The 21,550-nt window shown below is 41.0% G+C and overlaps 1 protein-coding gene across 2 annotated transcripts in view; it reads left to right on the top strand.

Annotated features, from left to right (window-relative positions):
• Window positions 1-462: 462 nt before the first annotated feature.
• LOC129183079 (zinc finger protein GLIS2-like) overlaps window positions 463-21,550 on the top strand; it is a 38,309-nt gene continuing 17,221 nt past the window's right edge. Inside the window, exons 1-3 of one of the 2 annotated variants that reach the window (XM_054779917.1) lie at window positions 463-815; window positions 17,284-17,460; window positions 20,084-20,289. In XM_054779917.1, coding sequence (XP_054635892.1) covers window positions 17,298-17,460; window positions 20,084-20,289 — 369 coding nt within the window. In that variant the 5' untranslated portion in view covers window positions 463-815; window positions 17,284-17,297. Of the gene's footprint in view, window positions 816-10,488; window positions 10,579-17,283; window positions 17,461-20,083; window positions 20,290-21,550 lie in introns of those variants that run through there. The other variant, XM_054779916.1, reaches the window with a different exon arrangement.

Below are 21,550 nucleotides of genomic sequence, written 5' to 3'. Positions count from 1 at the left end.
CACATGTGCAGTTTGGTGCATGGTGAATGCTGCCTTCAGGGGGCGACAGAGGTTCACTACTAGGGTTGGGACTGAAAAAATATACTCAATTTGAATGATGTTCTAACAGTAATATGTGTACCGCCTTTGACCTGCCCCTAAAGATAGATGTGCCCACTCTCTATCACCCACCACTTCTCAGAGGCTTCGGTAAAGTAAAGCCTGGAGCTCTTTCACCTCTCTACAGATGTGGGAGCTGAATATATGCTACTGCATTACTGCACAAAGTAGTAACTACAGTATAATTGTGTGACTTTAAGAACACGTTATTTCCAAGACAGACACACATATCACACATATGTTTTGACTTGTCCGACGATTGCTTCCCCCTGCCCCCTTTCTCCAGCTCCTACCCCTGAGTCTCCACCCAGGCAGCCTCTTCCCTCATCACCGCCCCTGGACGCTCAGTTGACAAGCGTCGCAATTGAGCGTCGCTCCTCCACTGGCAGATCTTCCTCTTCTTATTCTTCTTAGCGTACACTTTTTGCATTGACGTTGACTTTTGCTTCATTTACACACACCATCTCCTGGACAAGGTTTTCTTCGTGAAAACTCCTCACTTGTAGTATTTCTCATCATAAACTAGTCCTCCGCGGAAGAATCTGCCTTAAAAATATATATCTCCACTCAAACCAGAAGAGCAGCGGATGATGATGATGGAAATGAGGCAACATCACGTTTGATTTTGGAGTTTGTTTTTTTTTGCTGTTATTTGTTGTTGCAAGCATCTTCAGAGGAGAGAAAGCTGCCTGCTAGCAGAAGCGGACATTTGTGAGGTAAACCAGCTCATCACGCAACATCGCATGGACACAAGTATTGGGACACCTGGCTATTACACTGACAATAAGTGAAAAGGGCAGAAAATAAGCCTCCTAAAGTGTTTGATGGGCTTAAGGTCAAGTTATTCCACACCAACTCATCCAAACACGCCAATATAGACCTAAGATTCGTGCACCCGGGAGGAGAAAAATGTGCCTTCTCTTAAGATGAAGAAGTAAGATTCGGGGGGAAATAAACGGCTGTGACGCAATACTTTTGTCCATTGATATATATATATATATATATATATAATATTATATAATATTATATATTATATATTGTCCTTACAGTCTAAATAATGCTGTTTTATAACCAGTATAGCAATTAATCAGCATGTTCAGAGCTATTTTCTTTATAATTTCACCACCTTTAAGGCTTACTCATGATTTTATACTATATATTAAAATAAAGGCATAAATGAAAGATTTAAATGCAATTAATAAATACCAAATCAATGTTTCTCAAAAGAAATTAACAATTTTATATGGTATGATATATAAGCTGTATGTGTTATACGTGTAAAGTGAAAACTAAATAAAAAAAAAGATAAATGTAATAATTTCATAAATGAAAACCCGCTAGTGTTGTATCATTTATATTATAAATTCTAATTAAGATACTGTATATAAAACACATCAGAATAAAGCAATATTTTTATTAAGGACAATTTAAAAAGAAAAAAATAGTTTAAAAAAAATGAAAATAAATTCTGGATTTTTATACTGTAAAAAATATAATATGCTCACACATCTAACGATAACATATATTTTTTGTTGTCAGGATTATGATGAAGTATCTATGTTGTTTCTATGTGCCGTGAAGTGATTAAATGTTCATCAACTAAGTGGGAGCAGTCATGCCACCTCGCAGTAAGTGATGTTGCCAGTCAAATTCATCTTGCAGTAAGATGGGATGCATGCAAAAATGCACATTACAGACGTATTAAATTGCCTATTTATTATTGATAGATTTAATTGTCCCAGTCTACAAACCTGCTTATGTAGGAACCTGAAGTCAGAAAAACCCCATATAAGACACACTTTACTTTTACATCATTTCCAACAAGTTCACTTAACTCTGTGACCCCGAATCTCCCCACAAATGTTTGAGAGGCAGGGCTGGTTCATTCTATGTGGATGCAGCTTAACCTCACTTGCCATCTTTTCTTCAGTGCGTGATGTTGTTGATGTTGTTGTTGGTGGTTGATGGTGCTGGCGGTCAGGGGGGAGTCGCTGCATAGTCTAATGAGAGGTTTTCATGCTGTGACGACAGCAGGTTGCAGGCTCCTTGCATCATACTGGGTGACTCTAAAGGTCAGACGCAAGTCTTTTTCCTGTTCTTGGGTGCGTCTTTCATAAAAGCCCCTTCCGCCCCCACACTGTCTGCTGCAGGGTGTGGGGAGCTGCTCAAGCACATTTCCAGTTAGATCCAGAAGGATTTGAACGATGGCAGACCTGAAGAGCCGTCACACTGAATAAATAGGCTCGAAAAACAAAACCATCAAACTTACAGCTGCCATGTCTGTAGCTGACTAAAGGATAGGCTTTAAGGTGTGTAGTGAAGCCTGTTTTTTTAACAAGTTGTCCTGGCTTCATGTTGATACAAGCTTACCATAATTTTTCCAAAGATACCAGTGGTTTGCAAGATTTTGGAGTATCCATCCATCCATCCATCCATCCATCCATCCATCCATCCATTTTCTATATTGCTTCTCCCCACAAGAGGGGTGAAGCCCCTTTTACACAGGCTGTAAAAACTGCCATTTTCCCGCCTTTTTTCCATGTCGCACTGATACGACACAGAATATGGGGGATGAGTTTTTGCCTCCGTAGGTAGTATCAGAGCCATAACAGAGGCAGTAAGTCATGTATGTGGAAGGGTATTCTGCAATACCAGGACAAGGGGTGTGAAGTTTAACACATGACACTTGCTTATCTTGCAAGATTAGGATTAACTCTGCACGTGTGCGTTTTCTTTGGCTTTTTTGTGTTTTCTGCTTCTGCAGCAAAACCTACAAAATCGAACACCCCCAAAACAATTAAAATATTTTTGGGAAAAAAATGGCTCAAAAGTCCAAAAAAACTTGCGTGATGTCGGCAAATCTTGCAAGATGAAAGACTTACGCCTTAAACCCACAAAACATTTAGAAGATTTTTGGGAGAACTATGCCTCAAAAGCGACCAGTCCAGGGTGTACCCTGCCTGTCACCCAAAGACATTTGGGATAGGCTCCAGTATACCTGCGAGGATAAGCGGTATAGAAAATGGATGGATGGATATGCCTCAGCAAATATTGCAAGATTAAAGTAACTCTTCAGATTAAAGTAACTTTCAATAGACGAAAAACAAATACACCATTTTTGGGAAAAATATGTCTCTAAAGTTAAAAAAAAGTTGTGTGACGTCAGGAAATCTTGCAAGATTAAAGCATTAACTTTCAAAGTGTTTTTTTGTGTCTCCGCTTCTGCAGCAGAACCTTCAAAGTTGAACAGGCAAAAAACAAAGGATAAAACAAAGATAAAATTTCGGGGTCAAATAGGCTTCAAAGTCGATCAAAAACTTGTGTGACACCAGCAAATCTTGCAAGACTAAAGGAGTAATTCTTTAGCTTTTGTGTTTTCTACTTATGTAGTTAAACATTCAAAGTTGAATGCCTGATAAACAACTGGAACATTTTCCAGATATAATTATGCCTTAAAAGTAAAACAAAACTTGCTTGACATCAGTAAATCTTGCAAGATTAAAGCTTTAACTTTGAATGTGTGCTCTTTTTTGACAGTTTCATGCCTCCCCTTGTTGCGCAGAATCTTCAAAGTTGAACAGGCAAAAAAACAAGGATAACATTTTCAAAGTTGATCAAAAAAATTTGTGTGACATCAGCAAATCTTACAAGATTAAAGGATTAAAGGGATAGTTCTGATTTTTTGACATGAAGTTGTATGACATCCCTATGAGCATTGTAGCCCAGTAACAGCAACTTACCCCCCCACTTGGTCTCCTAAATCCAGTTCTGGTCGGATTTTGGTGATGAAGAACATACAGTAGTTCTGATTAGTCGCTGAAGACATTTAAGTAAATAGTTTGGCTTTTCAAAACAATAGGCATTCAAAAGAGTAATACATTTGCATTACAAAAATGCCTTCTCAAAAAAAAATCCGACCCCACAAAACGCTCAGCGTTATATTTGTCTCCCGCCGTGTCCGTGCGCACTGTCGCCTGTGCATTGATGTGTATGTGATGAACACACGTGCGGTAGTGTCACTTTTCTTCCGCGACATAGCGCCGCGGCCATCTTCTTTACATACGTGTTCCACAGCGGAAGAAGATGCGAGTGTCTTGAACACATTGTTTTGAGAAGCCAAACTCTTGACTTATATGTCCCTAGCAACTAAGCGGAACTGCGTTCATCTCCAAAATCCGACCAGAACTGGACTTAGGAGACCAAGTGTGGGGATAAGTCACTGCTGATGGGGATGTCACACAACTTCATGTCAAAAAATCCTTTAATCTGAGATGGAGATATACGATTGTGTTGGTAAATTGAATAAATTTGAGAGAAGAACCCAACACAACAATTTCAAGTCAAGCACTTGCTAAGTGAGGGCAGCAACAAAAGAATGACATAAACAAGTTAAATACAGCTTGAGAAGAAGATGAGAGAGCTTCAGTGAGCTCTGTCCTCCTCCCAAACTCCCCCAACTGGTGCTCCCTGTGTGGCTAGCTGTTGACTCCATCACTGGCTTGCTGTTTGTACATGATAAGTTCAGTGGGTTCAGAGCAGCCATAAAAGCACCGCTCCCCCCTCGTCCCCCTCCTCCTTTGCCCCAGCAGCAAGGGCAGGAGTGAGCTGGTCCTTCATGGGAGGAGTGTGGGCCTCCCCGTGGTTCTCCTCGACATGCAATGCTATTTCTCTTGCTTTTTTTTTTTTTTTTGCTTGGCTCCCTGCTTGGCTGCGGTATTGTTTCTGGGCGCAGCCCTGCACCAGACGTTCATTTTTCTCCTCTTAGTATGGAACCGCAAACCAACCGCTGGCTCCCTGCGTCCATTCATCCCAGGAATGTCTTATTCACCTCGTCTCCCCGGCTGAAGGCTCTCGTGCGCCGCCGTGCCAACATCTGCAAATAAGCAGACACATGTGCGCACATGCTTTTCCAGCGCACATAGCTGTGCCATCATGCTTGCACAATTCGGCAAACACACACAAAAAGAGCGACCACCTGTGAGGGTCCATACACACACACACACACACACGCGCACACATCCATAAACCTCTTTTTCTTCTACCCTCTTTTCCATTATCCTCATGAGAGTGCAGAGCCGGGGTCTTCTCTTCCAAACCAAACATCGAGAAAATTCCACAAACCCCACCCGACAGCCCCCTTCTACCCCCCCTCCATCACTCTCATTCTACCTCCCTCCATCGCTCCCTCCCTTTCTCTTGCCTGTTGCTTTCTTTTAGGGCTGCGTTTGAGGAAATAGGAAAAACATTTTTGGCTTTCTTGTGTGAGTGGAACGTGAGAGAGAAAGGAAAATAGAGTGGAAGGGAGATGTGATGGTAAACAAGGATGAAGTGTCATGGTAGACAGTTTATTCATTCCACCTTTCTCAGTCGCGATGTTGACGTTTTGCTTTGGTGTCCCACCCAAGATGCACCTTCTATATTACTACTGTCTTTGACGCAAGTTTTGTGTTTCATGGACTTTACTGCTTTGGTTTTCATGTTTGTGTTCACTTCTCCAGTGGAAAATGGGATTTTAGACACCTTCCAGTCAGGTTACAGGGCCTTTCATAGCACTGAGTCTGCACTTTTAAAGGTTTTTAATGACCTGTTTTTAATGACTGATACTGGTGGTTCAGCCATTTTAGTGCTTTTAGACCTGACTGCTGCCTTTGACACAGTGGACCACACTATTCTTTTATCTCGCTTGGAAAACTGTGTGGGTGTCAGGGGGACTGCCCTTGATTGGTTTAGGTCTTACTTGTCATGGAGATGCCTTACTGTGGGACTTGGTGACTCCGCCTCATCTACTGCCCCCCTTGAATGTGGAGTCCCCCAGGGATCAATCCTGGGGCCCATCCTATTTGTTCTGTACCTAGTCCCACTTAGCACAATTTTTAGAAAGCATGGCATCTCCTATCACTTTTATGCAGATGACTGCCAGATCTATTTACCGATTACAAGAAATGACCATGCCCCCCTGACTCCCCTTCTTGAGTGCTTTAGTGACGTCAAGGTCTGGTTGGCTCAAAATTTTTTACATCTCAATGAGGGGAAGACAGAAGTTATCATCCTTAATAATAATGACCCCCACTTGGACTTGGGTCCCATGAAAAACCATGTCAGTCCCACAGCCACCAGCCTTGGCGTCATCATTGATAGTGATTTTAAACTTAATAAACAAGCAATGCCGTTGTAAAATCTTGTTTTTATCATCTTCGGCTTTTATCCAAAGTCAAATCATTTTTATCTTTGCAACATTTCGAACAAGCCATGCACGCTTTTATCTCGTCACGTCTGGACTACTGTAATGCCCTTTACTCTGGAATAAGCCATAAATTACTCTCTCGCTTACAGTTAGTCCAGAACTCTGCAGCACGGCTTTTAACAGCAACCAATAAGAGGGAGCATATTACCCCAATTTTAGCTTCCCTGCACTGGTTGCCTGTGCGTTTTAGAATTGATTTTAAGATTTTATTGTTTGTTTTTAAGGCATTCAATGGGCTGGCCCCTCAGTACATCTCGGACCTCATCCAAATTTACACTCCAGCGCGCACCTTGAGGTCCGAAGGCCAGCTCCAACTGGTGGTGCCTAAGACCAGACTTAAGACCAGGGGAGACCGGGCCTTTTCTGTTGTCGGCCCAAAGCTGTGGAACACTCTCCCCCCTCATTTAAAAACGGCCCCCATGTAAAAAAGTCAACTAAAACTTGCATGAAGTCCGAAAATCTTGCAAGATTAGGATTAACTTTGTAAGTGTGCCTTTCATTTGGCTTTTTGGGGGATTTTATTCATCTACAGTGGAGCCTCCACAATCGAACCTCCTAAAATAAAACATTTTGGGAGAAAAACTGCCTCAATAGTCATATAAAACTTGCGTGACTTCAGCAAATCTTGCAAGATTAAAGGATTAACTCTATAAGTGTGCACTTTCTTGACTGCTTCTGTAATGGAACCTCCAAAATCGATCAAATGTTTTCGGAAAAAATGCCTCAAATGTCAAATAAAATTTGTGTAAATTTTCTTTGGCTTTTTGTGATTTCCACCTCTGTAGAGGAACCTCCAAAATTGAACTTAAAAACAAATTGAAAGTTTTGAGGAAAGGAATTGCCTCAAAAGTCAAATAAAACATGCGTGATGTAAGCAAATCTTGCAAGATCAAAGTAGTAACTCTGTAAGTGTGCGCTTTCTTTGGCTTTTTGTGATTTCCGCTTCTGCGGCAGAACTTCAATTGCCTCGAAAACGGTTAAAAAATTGTGAGGGGAAAAACTGCCTTAAAAGACAACTAAAACTTGTGTGATGACAGCAAATCTTGCAAGATTAAAGCATTAACTCACTCCATCCACTATTAGTCTGAGTTGTAGCTACAGTATATCACAGACGCGAGTACACCCCACACATTTAAGCGACCATTTTTATTCCAGTATATCTTCTCACGACACAATACGATAGAAAGTAAACGTGGGTATACTTTAGAGCAGTCAGTGTACAGCTTGTATTACAGATAGAGAATGGTCTTGGGCTGCAACTTGGGAGCTGCGGTTTATCACAACATTATAAGCTATGAAAATGATTACGAACAAAAGTAACGCCTTGTGAGTGAAATGAATAGCACTAAAGATGTAAGAAGTGGTTACTGTGTATTAAACTGCACAACTGTCAGCTTCCACAACGCTTTCATCTCTCCTTTCTAATACATAAGAGCAGAAAGTCTAAACTTTATAGCTGCACGTCTCAATGAGTCTTACATTTCACCAGTGATGAAACCAGTGAAGTATTTGTAAATCGTTAAATGTTTCTCTCTGATGTTTTCAATTTGGAGGAACAGAATGAGGGCCAAAAGTTCAATCGTCCAAAAAGCCAACAAGGCTGGTCTCCGTTGAGCGGTCGGGGAAAAACGAGACTAAATTGGACTTTCGACTGAATTTGCATATGTCAAAAGACACATTGATTGCCAAAATTGTACCTCTTGGAAAAGAATTTCCCCTCATTACTGATTTTGAGTGTCTGTTTTTTTGCTTGTTAGCTTTCTCATAGGGCCCTGTTATTTTCTTACATACTGAAATTAGTCTGCCATAGACAGTAGCAGTAATCCCTTGTTTATCACGGTTAATTGGTTCCAGACCCGACCGTGATAAGTGAATTTGTGCAAAGTAGGATTCCTTATTTGGAATATGGAATATCGTCATAGTTAAAGCATAGAAAACCTGTGTACAACCTTCTAAATAATTTTTTTTTACATTATTAGAGCCCTCTAGACATGAACTAACACCCCTATATTTACCTTTACACTCGTATTACCCGATAGGGTAGATAAAATACGAGTAAATCAGCCATTTAAGACATAAATAAGACTCGTGCTCATATATGTTGCTATAAATGTGTTCCCTAGAGGAGCAGAGTGGCGGGCAGACAGGAAGTGATGTCGGGGGTTCAGAGTTGAGTTTTATCTTGGCGTGGGGTACTGCTGCAACAGTTGACAGGTTTTTATGAGGGATTATTTTTCTTGTTGTGAGATCAAACCTGCAAAAAAAGCCTGTTAATCAAGTCTGGTGCTTGTGTGTCTCACCGAACATAACATTGCTGACACCCTGTGACCAGTGTAGAATACTACATATCATCACATCTTTCAATGAGTCTTCTGAATGCCTTATATTTGTATTTTAGTTCATTTAGCCATTTTTATGCTTGAAAATGCTTTAGGCAAAATAATAAGTCATCATAAGCATATTTTTGGACTAATAATAGGTCATATTCCACCACGAAACAGCATGATTTATTCATTAACATATTTTGGAAAAACCGTGATGCATTTTATCCACTTTTTACATATACACTGTAACCCTGCACTTGTCCGACGTAATAGATGCCATAGAGGAGGACATAAACCCAACACATGCATAGCTATGTGAGCTACAGTGCTAACTTTAGAGCCACATTTTAACAACAACATCAGGCTAGGTTATCCTATCCGCTGAAGAAAAACAAAACGATGAAACCTGCAGCTCCTACGTCTGTAGCTGATTGACCTGTGTAGTGAAGCCTGTTTTTGGTTGTTGTTTTTTTTCCCCCAAAGTTATCCTCTGTGAAGTGGTGGACTGGACCACACCAACAACAGATGAGATGGTACAGTTATGAACATTATGTCCTAATCCGGTTTCCACTGCTGGGTTGTGTAGGTGTGATTACAATAACAGACATGCCAACCCTCTGGATTTTGAAGAGCAGAGACAAAGTAGAAGGGGATGAAACCAACTAAAGACGAGGCTGCTTTCCTTTCCTCTGCTCACACTTTGGTCACTCTGTTGCATTCTAAAGACGCAAAGTGATGCAACTCTGCCGAAGGAGGCTGAAACCGCCACCAGCCGACCAACCTAGCTGAGCCTTTCATCGCTTTGGGTGGGGGGATTTCACAGGGAGATGAGATCATGTCTTTTGACTGTGTGTGTTTGTATATGTTTTTGATAATGTTCAAGATGGTGGAAGATGTTTCAAATCAACACCACGTGCTTAGGAACAATGTCGAGAAAAGGAAACCTCTTACAATTTTCACGACACGGTAAATATCATCGACAAGTGTTGTGTTTTCAGCTGCAGAAACGATTCGAGGGGAACAAGTGTAGATTAAAGCCATTGTGAGCCCAGCTTATCTCACCAGAACTGCAAGATAAACGTCATCATATGGAGCCATATTGGACCAACTGGATGACACACTTATATGGACTGGCTCCTTATAAAAGGCTTTTGCATCAGGTAGTGGTAGATAAAAGTTACATTTGTCGGCAGAAGCCTGATGATTTGTGTGTTCATAGTCATAGTTCCTGTGTTTGTTCCTTCCACATTCCCCACTTTTTGTTGGGGAAAAAATACAGTGGCGTCTCTAAAGTTGAGAGGTGGTACAATTTGGAATTGGATCTAAATTTTGGGGGAAAATATGTCACTAAAATATTGAATAGAAACAGAATAGATTGGAAATCAGTGCATTGTTTTGAGGAAACTTTGTCCCATGACAACTGTGTTATGTTTCCCTCAACAAACCGCAGCTCCCAGTGCCGGCAGCGCTCATGCACCCCCAAGCTATGATGCTACCACCACTGTGCTTAGTTACTTGGGTTGCCAGTGTGTTTTCAGTGGATAGTAAATCTACACTGCGATAAAAAATGTACAGTGGCTACTCTAAATGAAAGTGTCTGTGTTAACACATACAGGCGTGTATTGCCTTGTTTTCACAGCAATTTAATCACATTAGATTTTCACTTCAGCCATCAAATTAGCACCTATTTTCTTCCCTTTCCACTTGAAAGGGTCTTAATCTGTTCTAACCCCCTCCCCATCCACAGTCCCTTACACCACCCTCAACACAGAGAGCGTCTTCTGCTTTTCTTCCCTGTAATTCCTCATCAGCAGCAGAGCAACAGATCCCCCCATCCCTCCATCCTTTCATCCCTGGCCGCCTTTAGAGGAGCGACGGAAAGACTAAAGACGGAGAGGAGGATGAAAAGAGGTAAAGGTGGAGAGAAAAAGCAAAAGGAACAGTGGTCATATGGTAGGCAGATGAGGTCGAGGGCACATACAGAAATGTATCTCGCCCGTTGTCCACCTCCTTTGTCGTCCAGACTCAAAAACAAGACACTGCAGCGCCTTGCATTCCTGAGAGCAGAGCAGATTCACCCAATTTGTTTCCACTCTGAGCGTGTGCCAGTAAAGAATAACCAATCCCAGCTGTAGTGTCGGCTCTTGCTCTTATTCTCCGCTGGGTTAATCTAAAGGGGAGACAAGTAAAGAGGCGCCGTTAAATACATGACAAAGTCACGCCGGTTTCCTTTAAAGGTCCGCTATTATGCAAAACAGACTTTTTCGTCATGTTCTAACAATATTATGTGTCCTAAAGCCTCTTTCTATCATCTCCCTCACTTGTTTGCTTCACTTTTGAGAGGAGACATTCAGTCACTTTTGAAGTTTCATGACAATTTATACACATATGCATATATACTATGTACAAGTGTACTGTACAAACCAACTACCTCATGTAGGACAGCTTTGCACACATCTTAAAATAACGCTCAGCCAACTATCCATCAGTCATATATAGAATGGGAGCATAAATCTGCTGTTAAAATGTGAGTGTAATGCTAGCACTGCAGCTCACATAGCTATGCTAGTGTTGCTAACGTTTGTGTACGCCCCCAATCCTTAATGTAGGGTGACTAAACATCCTGTTTTCCCAGGACATGTGCCGTTTCACATCCTTTTTTTTTTTTTTTTTTTTAAGAAAGTGATGAAAATGGCCTGGTTTCGTTGTTTTTCATTGGGCCATTAAATGGAAAAGTTAATATAGCTGCAGTCGTCCCACGCCACTTTGCGGTTCAAATTTTGTGGAATTTCGTTTTTCAAAACAATTTTAATAAATCATGCTGTGTTGTGCTTGTATACAGCCTATTATTAGTCAAAACTAGGGCTGTCAATTAAAATATTTAATCCTGATTAATCACATTTTGTCCATAGATAACTCATAATTAATCACACTTAATCACAGATAGAAATAAGTTTAGGGGTGCTCTGATGGATCGGCCACCGATCGGTATCGGCCGATTGTTTTACTGATGATCTTTCCTGGTGACTAGTTAGTGCGTCGCTAATGCTAGCACTGCTAGCTCTTCAGCCGTGGTCACATTGACAAACCCCCAAATAGCTGTCCTCGGCAATGCCTGCCCTTAACCAGCAGCTCGTATGCAAATTTTAGCTCGTAGTTCAAAGCAAAAAGTCAGTCGATAGACGACTTGCATTTTTAAAAAACACTCATTAATTGGGACACTTGTATGCCTAGATACTACGGTATAAATGACAATAAAAAAATAACGGCAGTGTTTCAGTACCTTTTCGCAGCTTGCTTCTCTCCAGCAAGTCGTCGTCCATTCATCCATCTTCTATGTTGCTTATCCGTGACAATTCAAATCACAGCGACGGTAGATACAAATAACTTTGGTCTTGTTGCGAGAACCATCTGCCAGGGCTTGCCAGCTGAATTCACCAATGAAAATACTCTTTTCTTCGTCCATTTCTGCTCAATATTTGTTCCCGCTTGTGACTCCACAGTCACAGCTACTTCCTCAAACTATTGTGTGGGATGTGCCGTTAAAGTAAAGTTCCGTTAATGCGTTTTTAACGTGTTAACTTTGACAGCCCTAGTCAAAACATATGCATATTTAAGGTGTTACATATTTTTCTAAATTAAGCATTCTCACGCATAAATGGACTAAAATACAAATCTAAGGCATTCAGAAGCCGCATACAAAGACGTACGTTAACATAGTATTTTACACCGGTCTCTAGGTGTCGCTAAAGTTACTGTGATGATGGGTGACACAAACAATCACTGGACTTGATCTCTGGAATAACAGGCTTTTATTTTGAGTTTGAATGATCTCACAGCAAGCACAGTGATCCCTAATAAAAATCCCTGCAACTGTAACTCACGACAAGAACCCCCAACGCCACTTCCTGTCCTCCACTCCCTCTTCACCCCTCCGGAACACCTTTATAGCAACACACAGGAGCATGAGTCTTATTTATGTCTTAAATGGCTTATTTTCTCTTCTTAGGTCTACTATATTGGGTAATAAGAGTGTAAAGGTGACTATAGGGGTGTTATTTCATGTTTAGAGGGCTCTAATGATGTTAAAAACCCTATTTAGAAGGTCATAAACAGGTTTTCTATGCTCAAACTTCGCAAATATTCCATTTATAAAAATAAAAAAATTCCTACTTTGCGTAAATTCACTTATAATTTTGATTTGTCAATAAGACTTGAGAAGACAGCTATTATTTTCTTACAGTCCAAATATTTTTAATACAGAATATATTGTATTTTGTAATATAACAGGCATACTTTAAATGTATGGAAATGATCTTTGACTATCTTTGAATAAACTTCCAGTTTAATTTGGGTAGTGTCCCAGTTTTTGGTAATCAACTTCATGTTATGTTGTGATATGTGGCATCTATTACGCTGGACAGGTGCAGAGTTACAGTACATGTGAAAAGTGGATAAAAGTACTCAATAGTACATCTTGGTGGCACACACCCTGCTGGAGAGCTCATTAGAATTAAAGCAGACACACAAAACAGCATGTAACTAAAAGCACTGTTAAACTGTCTAAATTCCAGCTAGATTTTGGTCAACACACTCCCAACACACTATTGTGGGGCTGCTTATGTAAAACCGTTGAAAAACACATGGAACCTAACCTGACACGCATGCAACATTTGAAGGGCGGAAGATTAGTATGGATCCATCAAAGGTGGAAACCCCCCACCCAAAAATTATGCACCATTCCCTGAGTGATGGAGTGTCTACAAACGTCCATCTCAGTTCACTTTGGAATGGTGGAAGTGGGGGGGAAAAAACAAGGCAAAGGAAGTTCAAAATTAAAAATAAGGGCGGAAAAAAAAATGTTGCGGGAGTGAGCGAGCAGGCGAGGTATGCTCTGCTGGAGGACCGGGAGAGGAAAACCACAGGAAGGAGTGAGATGGAGAAAGAGACGGGTAAATAGCGGCGAAGGAGAGGCCACATCAGGGCGCCATGGACTCTTTCCTGTATGCAGAGAGGGGGTCATCCAGTCTTTGTGTGTTGTGTATAATGTGGGGCGTGCCGTGCTGTGTCGTGTAATGGTATGCATAAGTTAACTAGCTCTGAATGATGGCCCCCCCGCCCCCACATGTGTTTAGGATCTATATGTGTATGTGCGTGAGGGGCTGAATAGCTGGAGAGTGTTTTTCTAGGCGGGAGGGGATCCATAAGAGGGTCTGGGCATGCTGCCACAAACATAGGTCATTGAGGGGAAAAAGTGCTGGAGGAGCTGCTGGAGGTTGGTGGTGGTGTTTGGGGGGGGCTGACTTGGGGGTTATGAGTCTGTGATTTCAGGCTGCATGTGTACATATGGTCCTGCATGTGCATGCTTCCACAATAACTCCACATTGACGTGTGTGTGTGTGAGGGGAAAGAAGTCAGTGAGTTTGCATGGAATGTAAAACCACAGTGGCCATGTGGATGGCCTTCATTGCGGTTTAGCCTTTGGCTCATATTATGTTCAGGGATACCGCCTGTGATCTTGAAAGCGTTATTATTCCTAGTGACAACAACTTTCTGGAAGTTTATATGAACACGAGTAGCAAGATAATTGTGTCTTGAAAGCGTGGTGGTGGTAACGTCATGGTCTGGGGCCGCATGCGTGCTGCCGAGCACAGGGGAGCTGCGGTTCATGTTGCCCTGGTTTGACCAAAAACAGCAAGTACAGTGTCTCACAAAAGTGAGTACACCTCTCACATTTCTCCAACCATTTTAATTACAGAATATCTTCTCAAGGGACAATACAAGAGAAATTCAACTTTAGAGTAGTCAGTGTAAAGCTTGTGTATTAGTATAGATTTACGATCCTCTGACAATGATGAACACACGGCCATTGTTGTCTAAATATGTAGCTAGCACCCCACTGTAAGTGAGTAGCAGGTAGCGGTAGCGTCATGGTCTGCTGCTGCATGAGTGCTGCCGGAACTAGGGAGCTGCAGTTCATGTAGCCCTGTTTCCACCAAGCACAGCAGGTAGTGAGGGGTGTACTCACTACCTGCTGTGCACATGTCTGTGACCATTTTTCTTACAGTATATCTTCACATGGGACAATACAGGGGAAATAAAACTTTAAAGTAGTCAGTGTGCAGCTTATATACTGTATGAAAATGACTAACACACAGCCATTGTTTAGCCATTGTCTAAATAGCTAGCAACAAAAGTGAGTAGCAGCATAATGTCTTGCCTACAGTCACAAATGGTAGCGGTAGTGTCATGGTCTGAGGCTGCATGAGTGCTGCCGGAACCGGCGAGCTATTTGAAAAATGAATTCCAACATATACTGTTCATATACATTCTGGGTTGCAGACGGTTTTCCAACATGATAGGGAACCCAAACACCCCCCCCCCCCAAGATGATCAAGTCACTTGCTAAGGAAGATGAAGGTAAAGGTAAGGGAGTGGCCAAGTATGTCTCCTCCAGACCTGAACCCAACTGAGCGCCTTAAGTGAAAGGAAGGAAGGTGGAGGAGTGCAGGGTGTCAACATCCGTCAGCTCTAGTAGCAACCTGGGCAGCTGTGGTGAATTCCATGTCCACGAGGTGTAAGGCAGTGCTAGATACCAATGGTGCTCACACTCAATATTCACACCGAGGACACAAATTGGACATAGTCACTGTGTTGGCAGCTATTTAGACAATCATGGCTGCGTGTTGACTCATTTTCAGTGGATAGTAACTCTATACTACTGCAGTATACAAACTGTAAACTAACTACCCTAAAGTAGATCATGATGTGCCATTTCTAAGTGTCAAAGCCTCGTGCAAACAGCGGCACAAACAAATAACAAGCATCATCATCATCATCTCAACTCTTTCTATATTCCTTTCATATTGCTACATGTTTTTTCTTGCTTTTGCTCAGGCCGTCACACAGTGCACACACGCAACCTTCTGGTGAGGAAATTAACATCACTTGCACACCAGCGAAGCCTCACATGGAAAGTTGAGGCCAGGAGCCATGGGGCGTTCGCTCCTGTTTAGTCCAAAACAAGTACACAAGTTGAAAAATGATGGGCTAAAGATCTTTTACACTTAGACGGACTAACGTGAATGTGTTGCGTCGCTGCAGCTGTTGTGCATTTTCTCGGACGGCCACTTCTTTCTCCTGCAGTGTTTTTTCTCTCCCCAGAGTGTCCCATAAAGCACATAACTGGCTTTTGAGTCACTCGGCCAAACAAGAATTCCTGCTCTTGAGTCACAGAGCTGCTTTTTCGCTCCAAGCTTTTCCAGAATATCACATGGCTTTGAATGGAAAACTACCATTTAGCCTCTAAAGTCAGGATTGGTTAGAACATATTCACGCTGTGAGACTCCAAAGCTCCAAAAGAGAAAATATTAATCAAAGACTTCAACTCTGTTTGCCTTAACTCACCAAAAATGCCATTTAAAAATCATATTTGTTAGTTACTGTAAGTAGTATATGTCTTGGTATACAATATTATCCCACATCTGTAACACGTTTTTCCCCATTAAAAATAGCAGAAATAGATGTGATCCATCATAATAGCTGCGTTAACTGTTATACAAGTATTAAAAAAAAGCAGAACCAATGTAAACCTTAAAGTAAAACCACTCTACCTGATTTTTGCCACAGACATACCCTTAAAAGTAAGCTTTTAACACATTTTAACATTCTTAACTGTCATACGAGTGTAACCCTTTTGCTCGAAGGAGTGGTTGACGCACCTCCGTGGCTCTGCGTTGTGTTTTTGATGTTGGGGTGTGATGGATGGAGTTGGCCATGAACAAGGGAGCGATTGTGGTGCTGACAGACGACCTCTTTATTTGAACTTTGCATAAAGGAAATGGAAATCTTAATATTCAAGTTAAACTCTAAACATTCTAAAAGTACACTACAAAATATAACAAATGTGAAACGTAACGTTGTCCAACAACAGGTTGGACAAATGTATTCATTTATTAATAAGAATGAATTACGAGCGGACAGCCAATTCGTATACGGAACTAACATTTCAACTTCCATGGCACTAATCAAAATCACAGAGGAAATGACCAATGCTATATACTGTGGAAAGTGCGCAGCTGCAGTATTTATGGATTTGACAAAAGCCTTTGACACAATTAATCACAATATCCTAATTACAAAATGAGAAAGCCGCACGGTGGAAGAGTGGTTAGCATGTTGGCCACACAGCCAGGAGATTGGGAAGATCTGGGTTCCAATCTCCGTTGGGCATCTCTGTGTGGAGTTTGCATGTTCTCCCCTTTGGGTTTTCTCCGGGTTCCATAAACATGGAGACTCTAAATATGCATGTGAATGCTTGTTTGTCTATATGTCCCTGTGATTGACTGTACCCCGCCTTTTGCCCGAAGTCAGCTGGGATAGGCTCCAGGATACCCCCGACCCTAGTGAGAATAAGCGGCATAGAAAATGGATGGATGGAATCAGAGGAATAGCTTTGAACTGGGTTAAAAGCTACTTGGCAGACAGGAGGCAATATGTGAAGCTATTAAAATATACATCGTGCGGCGTACCCCAGAGGTCCAATGCAGTGTTATGTATCAATATCAATTTTGGAAGATTTTGATAACAATTAAACAAGAGTTTGCCTTCCTGCAGACACCGCAGACACCATGCTCTCCTCGGACGAGCCGCTGGACCTGAAGGTTCCCTCTGGGAGGACGCACTGTCCCCTCAGACTGGGGAAGAGGACTTCATCTTCCATCTGTGCACCCCTCAGTGCCACACGTCCTCGTCTTATTTACACCACCTTCCCTTCCCCGCCGTCCTCCCCAGGTAAGCCTCAACAAGCACCACCGCCACCCTCATCATCAGCGCTATTGTCCGTCATGTCCTCACCAGGACGCGTGATGCCACACTGCACGGATTAGCCATATTAGCATTCTAATACAATCATGTTGTCAGTGCATTCACTGTTCTCATCTGCTCCAGTCCCTCAGTGGTCCCTCAGTGTGTCGTGTCCTCAAATCAACACACATTGTCCTCCCCCACGTTTTCCAGTGTCCTAACAAGACAAGCGTGACACTGACTGACTTAAAGAAACCTCAGCAAAACTCACTTACGAGCGTCTGAGTGGACTGAATGACAAGCTCTGTCATGTTAAATGTGGTCCTGCTAACAACATTAGAGAGTGTCACACGAATATGGACGTATTGTTTGGAAAATAAAGTCGGAATATTACAAGAATAAAAGGTGTAATATTATGAGAAATTTGAATTTTATGATAATAAAGTTGTGTATTTTCAAAAAGTTCACATATTGTTATGAAAATGAAATATTATGGCAATATTATGAGCAAAAAGTCAGAATGTTACTAGAATTAAATTGTTATGAGAGTAAAAATGTGTTTTGTTGTCCAAATATTTTAAGAAAAGTTCCAATATTATGAGAAAAAACAAATATTGTCAATTGTATATATACACACACACGAGAAAAACAATGTAAGTTTAGGACAGTAAAAATATATATTTTTTAAAGCAAACAGGCTGACTTTTATAGCAACATAGCAGTACAGAATAAAGTTGTCATCTTTCAAGAAAAAGGTTATTACAAGTGTGTAGTAGCTAAATTGTCATTTTATGACATAAAAGTAATAAGCACTATGTAGTGTTATGAAATGAAAGTATCAAAAAAATGACCATGCCCCATTTTCGTAATAATAATTGTAATATTGTACAAATATAAATTCCTGTATTCAGTCAGGTTTTTACGAGAATGACAGCAAAATTATATTTTTAAAAAATGACATACTGCTATGAGATAAAAGTCGTATTACGAGAAAAATTCTGGATATTACAATATTGTTGTAAATTTCAAGAAAAAAGACGTATAATATTCTATAATGTTAAAACAGTAAAATCATATTTGTCCAAGAAAAAGGCAGACTTTTAGTAGAATAATTGGCAAATTATCAAAAAAACAACAGTGTTATGAGGTAAGTCATAACATGAGAAAATAAATCATATTACGAGAATATTGTTGTGTATTTACAAGGAAAAAGTAATATTAGGAGAATTAAAATCCTATTTCCTTTCAAGAAAAGTGTCCTAATATTATGAGTATGAAGTATTGCGAGTAACATTACATGCTGTAATGTTGTGAGAAAAAAATTCAGTTTTTTATGAGAATGACGTGCTATTATGACAAAAAAAATTGCTAAAATAAAGTTCTAATATTAAGAGAAAAGAACTGTATTGCTATGTGAATTCATTGGGATTAAAAAGTCCCAAGTGCAAAATTCAGAAAAAAATACATAGCATTCCAAGAATAAAGTTGTAATATTTCAAGAAAAAGAGGTCATATTTTGAGATTACAGCAAAATTACACTATAAAAAAAAAACAAACATAGCGTTATGAAATAAAAGTTGAGAAAAATTTTGAAAAAATATTTTCAAGGAAAAGACACACTGTAATATTAAAACAGTAAAGTATTAAGTAATAATAGGAGAATAAAATCCAATTTCCTTTCAAGGAAAGTGTCCTAATATTATGAGCATAAAGTTCTGTGAGTAGTATTACAAGTTCGAATTTTATGAGAAAAAACATCAGGTTTAGACTGTTGCGTTTGGTACAAGAGGTGAGTGACGTAACACGTCTTTTAATTAAGTCCAAAAGGTTAAACACAAAGTGATGGGGCAAAAGGCACACCATGGAATAGTCCAACGTAAAGGGAACGCCCAAACCTCGGCAGGAGGAGGCCAAGGTCCACTGGGCCGCAGGGAAAGAAATCCAATAAGTGTAGTAGCAACTACAAGAAAAAAAAATGGTAGAACGAGAACCTGAGAAATTGAACATACCGAAATGTGGATCTGCAACAGCACTGGTGTCGTTGGGGACACGGAGGCATAATCCAGCATTGCTCAGCTGCCAGCAGTGTGCCTAAGTAGCACAGCAGCAATCAACTACAGGTGTGCCCAGTGGAACAGCCTCCTGCCAGAATAGGGACCTCTGTGGACAGAAAAAAAAACACAGATGAGGAAAAGGTGGGGACAAAATAATAGGAACAAGAGGGAGAACATAACAAAAGACATGATATTACAAGAAAAAAGGATAAAGTTATATTATTAGTATGAATTTTGAGAAAAGAATTGTATTGTTATGTGAATTAATTGGGATTAAAAAGTCCCAAGCGCAAAAAAAGGAGAAAAAAAAAATGGAATTTGCGAGAATCAAGTTGTATTTTTGGCATGAAAAAAGGCGTTATTTTTTTCAAGAAAAATGTCCTAACATTATGACAATAAAGTTGTAGTAGAAAAAAGTCAGAAAGTCAGAAAACAAAAACACTAATACCATGTGAACAAAGTGGTATAATGTTGTACTTATAAAGTTGTAATACCTTATGAGAATAAAGTGTTGATATTATGAGACTAAAGTAACACATCTATTCCATCCTCTGTAGATTCCCAGTCCCCCTCTCACGAGCGACCCGGGTCCTGCTTCACGCCCCCAGCCATGGACCTCCGCCTGTCCCCTTCCTCTCGACACACGTCTTCCCTGTCCCCTTCTCCCTCCTCCCCGCCCCCCTCGTCCCCTCTGTCCCCTGTGGAGTCCCCCCACAGCATCAGCAGCATCAGCAGCAGCCCTCGACCACACCCTCTCTTACGGGTGAGCCCAGGTTTAATGAGGACCCCAAGGCCGTGCACAAAGATGGCTGACTAAAACACCAAAGCAACAAAACTAGCATTCATTGCAGGGAACACTTCCACAAAAAAAGATGGCGCTCAATATTTGTGTGTTGGTTGGGGGTGCTTTATTGTGCCGATATGAGGGAATTATGATGCCAAACCGATAATTCCGAAAAAAAAAACGCTCCAATGGGGAGAGAGTACCCGTACTGTGCGGGTGAGCAAATCAAGCGATCCTTTTTTTCTCCTGCATGTGACGTTAACAGCCTGTTGTAACTTCCCCTGAGCTCACTTGTAAACAAACATTCACTGTTTCAGAGGAAGACATTTCGTGTACCAGTTGTACCAAATGCTCCGCAATGGGGGGAAAAAAAACATCGAGCACACAAAAAGACCTTATCAGCCACCCGAGCCCCCAGCATCGCTACGACGCACGCTTTGAAAAGTGCAAAAGGTTTGCCAGGAGCCTTCGTGGCATCACACCGGCTGCTTGGAACACCTTGCTGGGCCACAGCAGGTGGCTCCCTACGCTCAATACTCTAGTTCTCATGATAGTAGTGATGTGGTAATAGTAATGTCATGATATTTGAGTAGGACAAATCAACAGGTACAGTTCGTCAAATCCAACATTGTTTGAGTCCTTCTTACCTCCAAGTGTGCACAAACTACAGTTAAATCTAAAAAAAAAAAGTAGATATGAAAAAGTTATCAGTTATCGGTTTCGTATGGAGAAGCAGTTATCGGTATCAGCTTGAAAAAATATATACCGTAAATTCCGGTGTATAAGCTCCTACTTCTTTCTTAAACTTTGAACGCTGCGGCTTATACAGCGGTGCGGCTAATTTATGGCGAAATTCAAATCTCGTGACAGCTCCTTTGCTTCAGAACTACTACTAATTGTTTGAATACTGTGTCGCTCGCGAGTCAGTGAGGAACGATAGCTCTTTTTCTGGCAGCAGCCAATCACAAGCTATCAGTGCACTCACAACAAGCATGTCAACCCAGTGGTCAACCCAGTGGACATCACAGGAGGCCATCATCTATACCAATAACAATGTAACAGTTTGACTCACGGTGTCATCTTTCAAAAAACATTTTACTAACAACGCTAAATTCAGCACACAGCAGCTTAACACTCAAAATGTGTCTAAACAAATATACAAGCATGTCCGAAGCAGCGAGTTAAAAATGAAAATAACTCCAAATTTTTAAGTTTTCCCATAAGGCATTGCGTCTGAGCA

This window comes from Dunckerocampus dactyliophorus, chromosome 6 (assembly GCF_027744805.1).
Source record: "Dunckerocampus dactyliophorus isolate RoL2022-P2 chromosome 6, RoL_Ddac_1.1, whole genome shotgun sequence".
Lineage (NCBI taxonomy): Eukaryota > Metazoa > Chordata > Actinopteri > Syngnathiformes > Syngnathidae > Dunckerocampus > Dunckerocampus dactyliophorus.
Note: the sequence above shows the minus strand (reverse complement) of the source record. Positions and strands in the feature narration are given on the sequence as shown.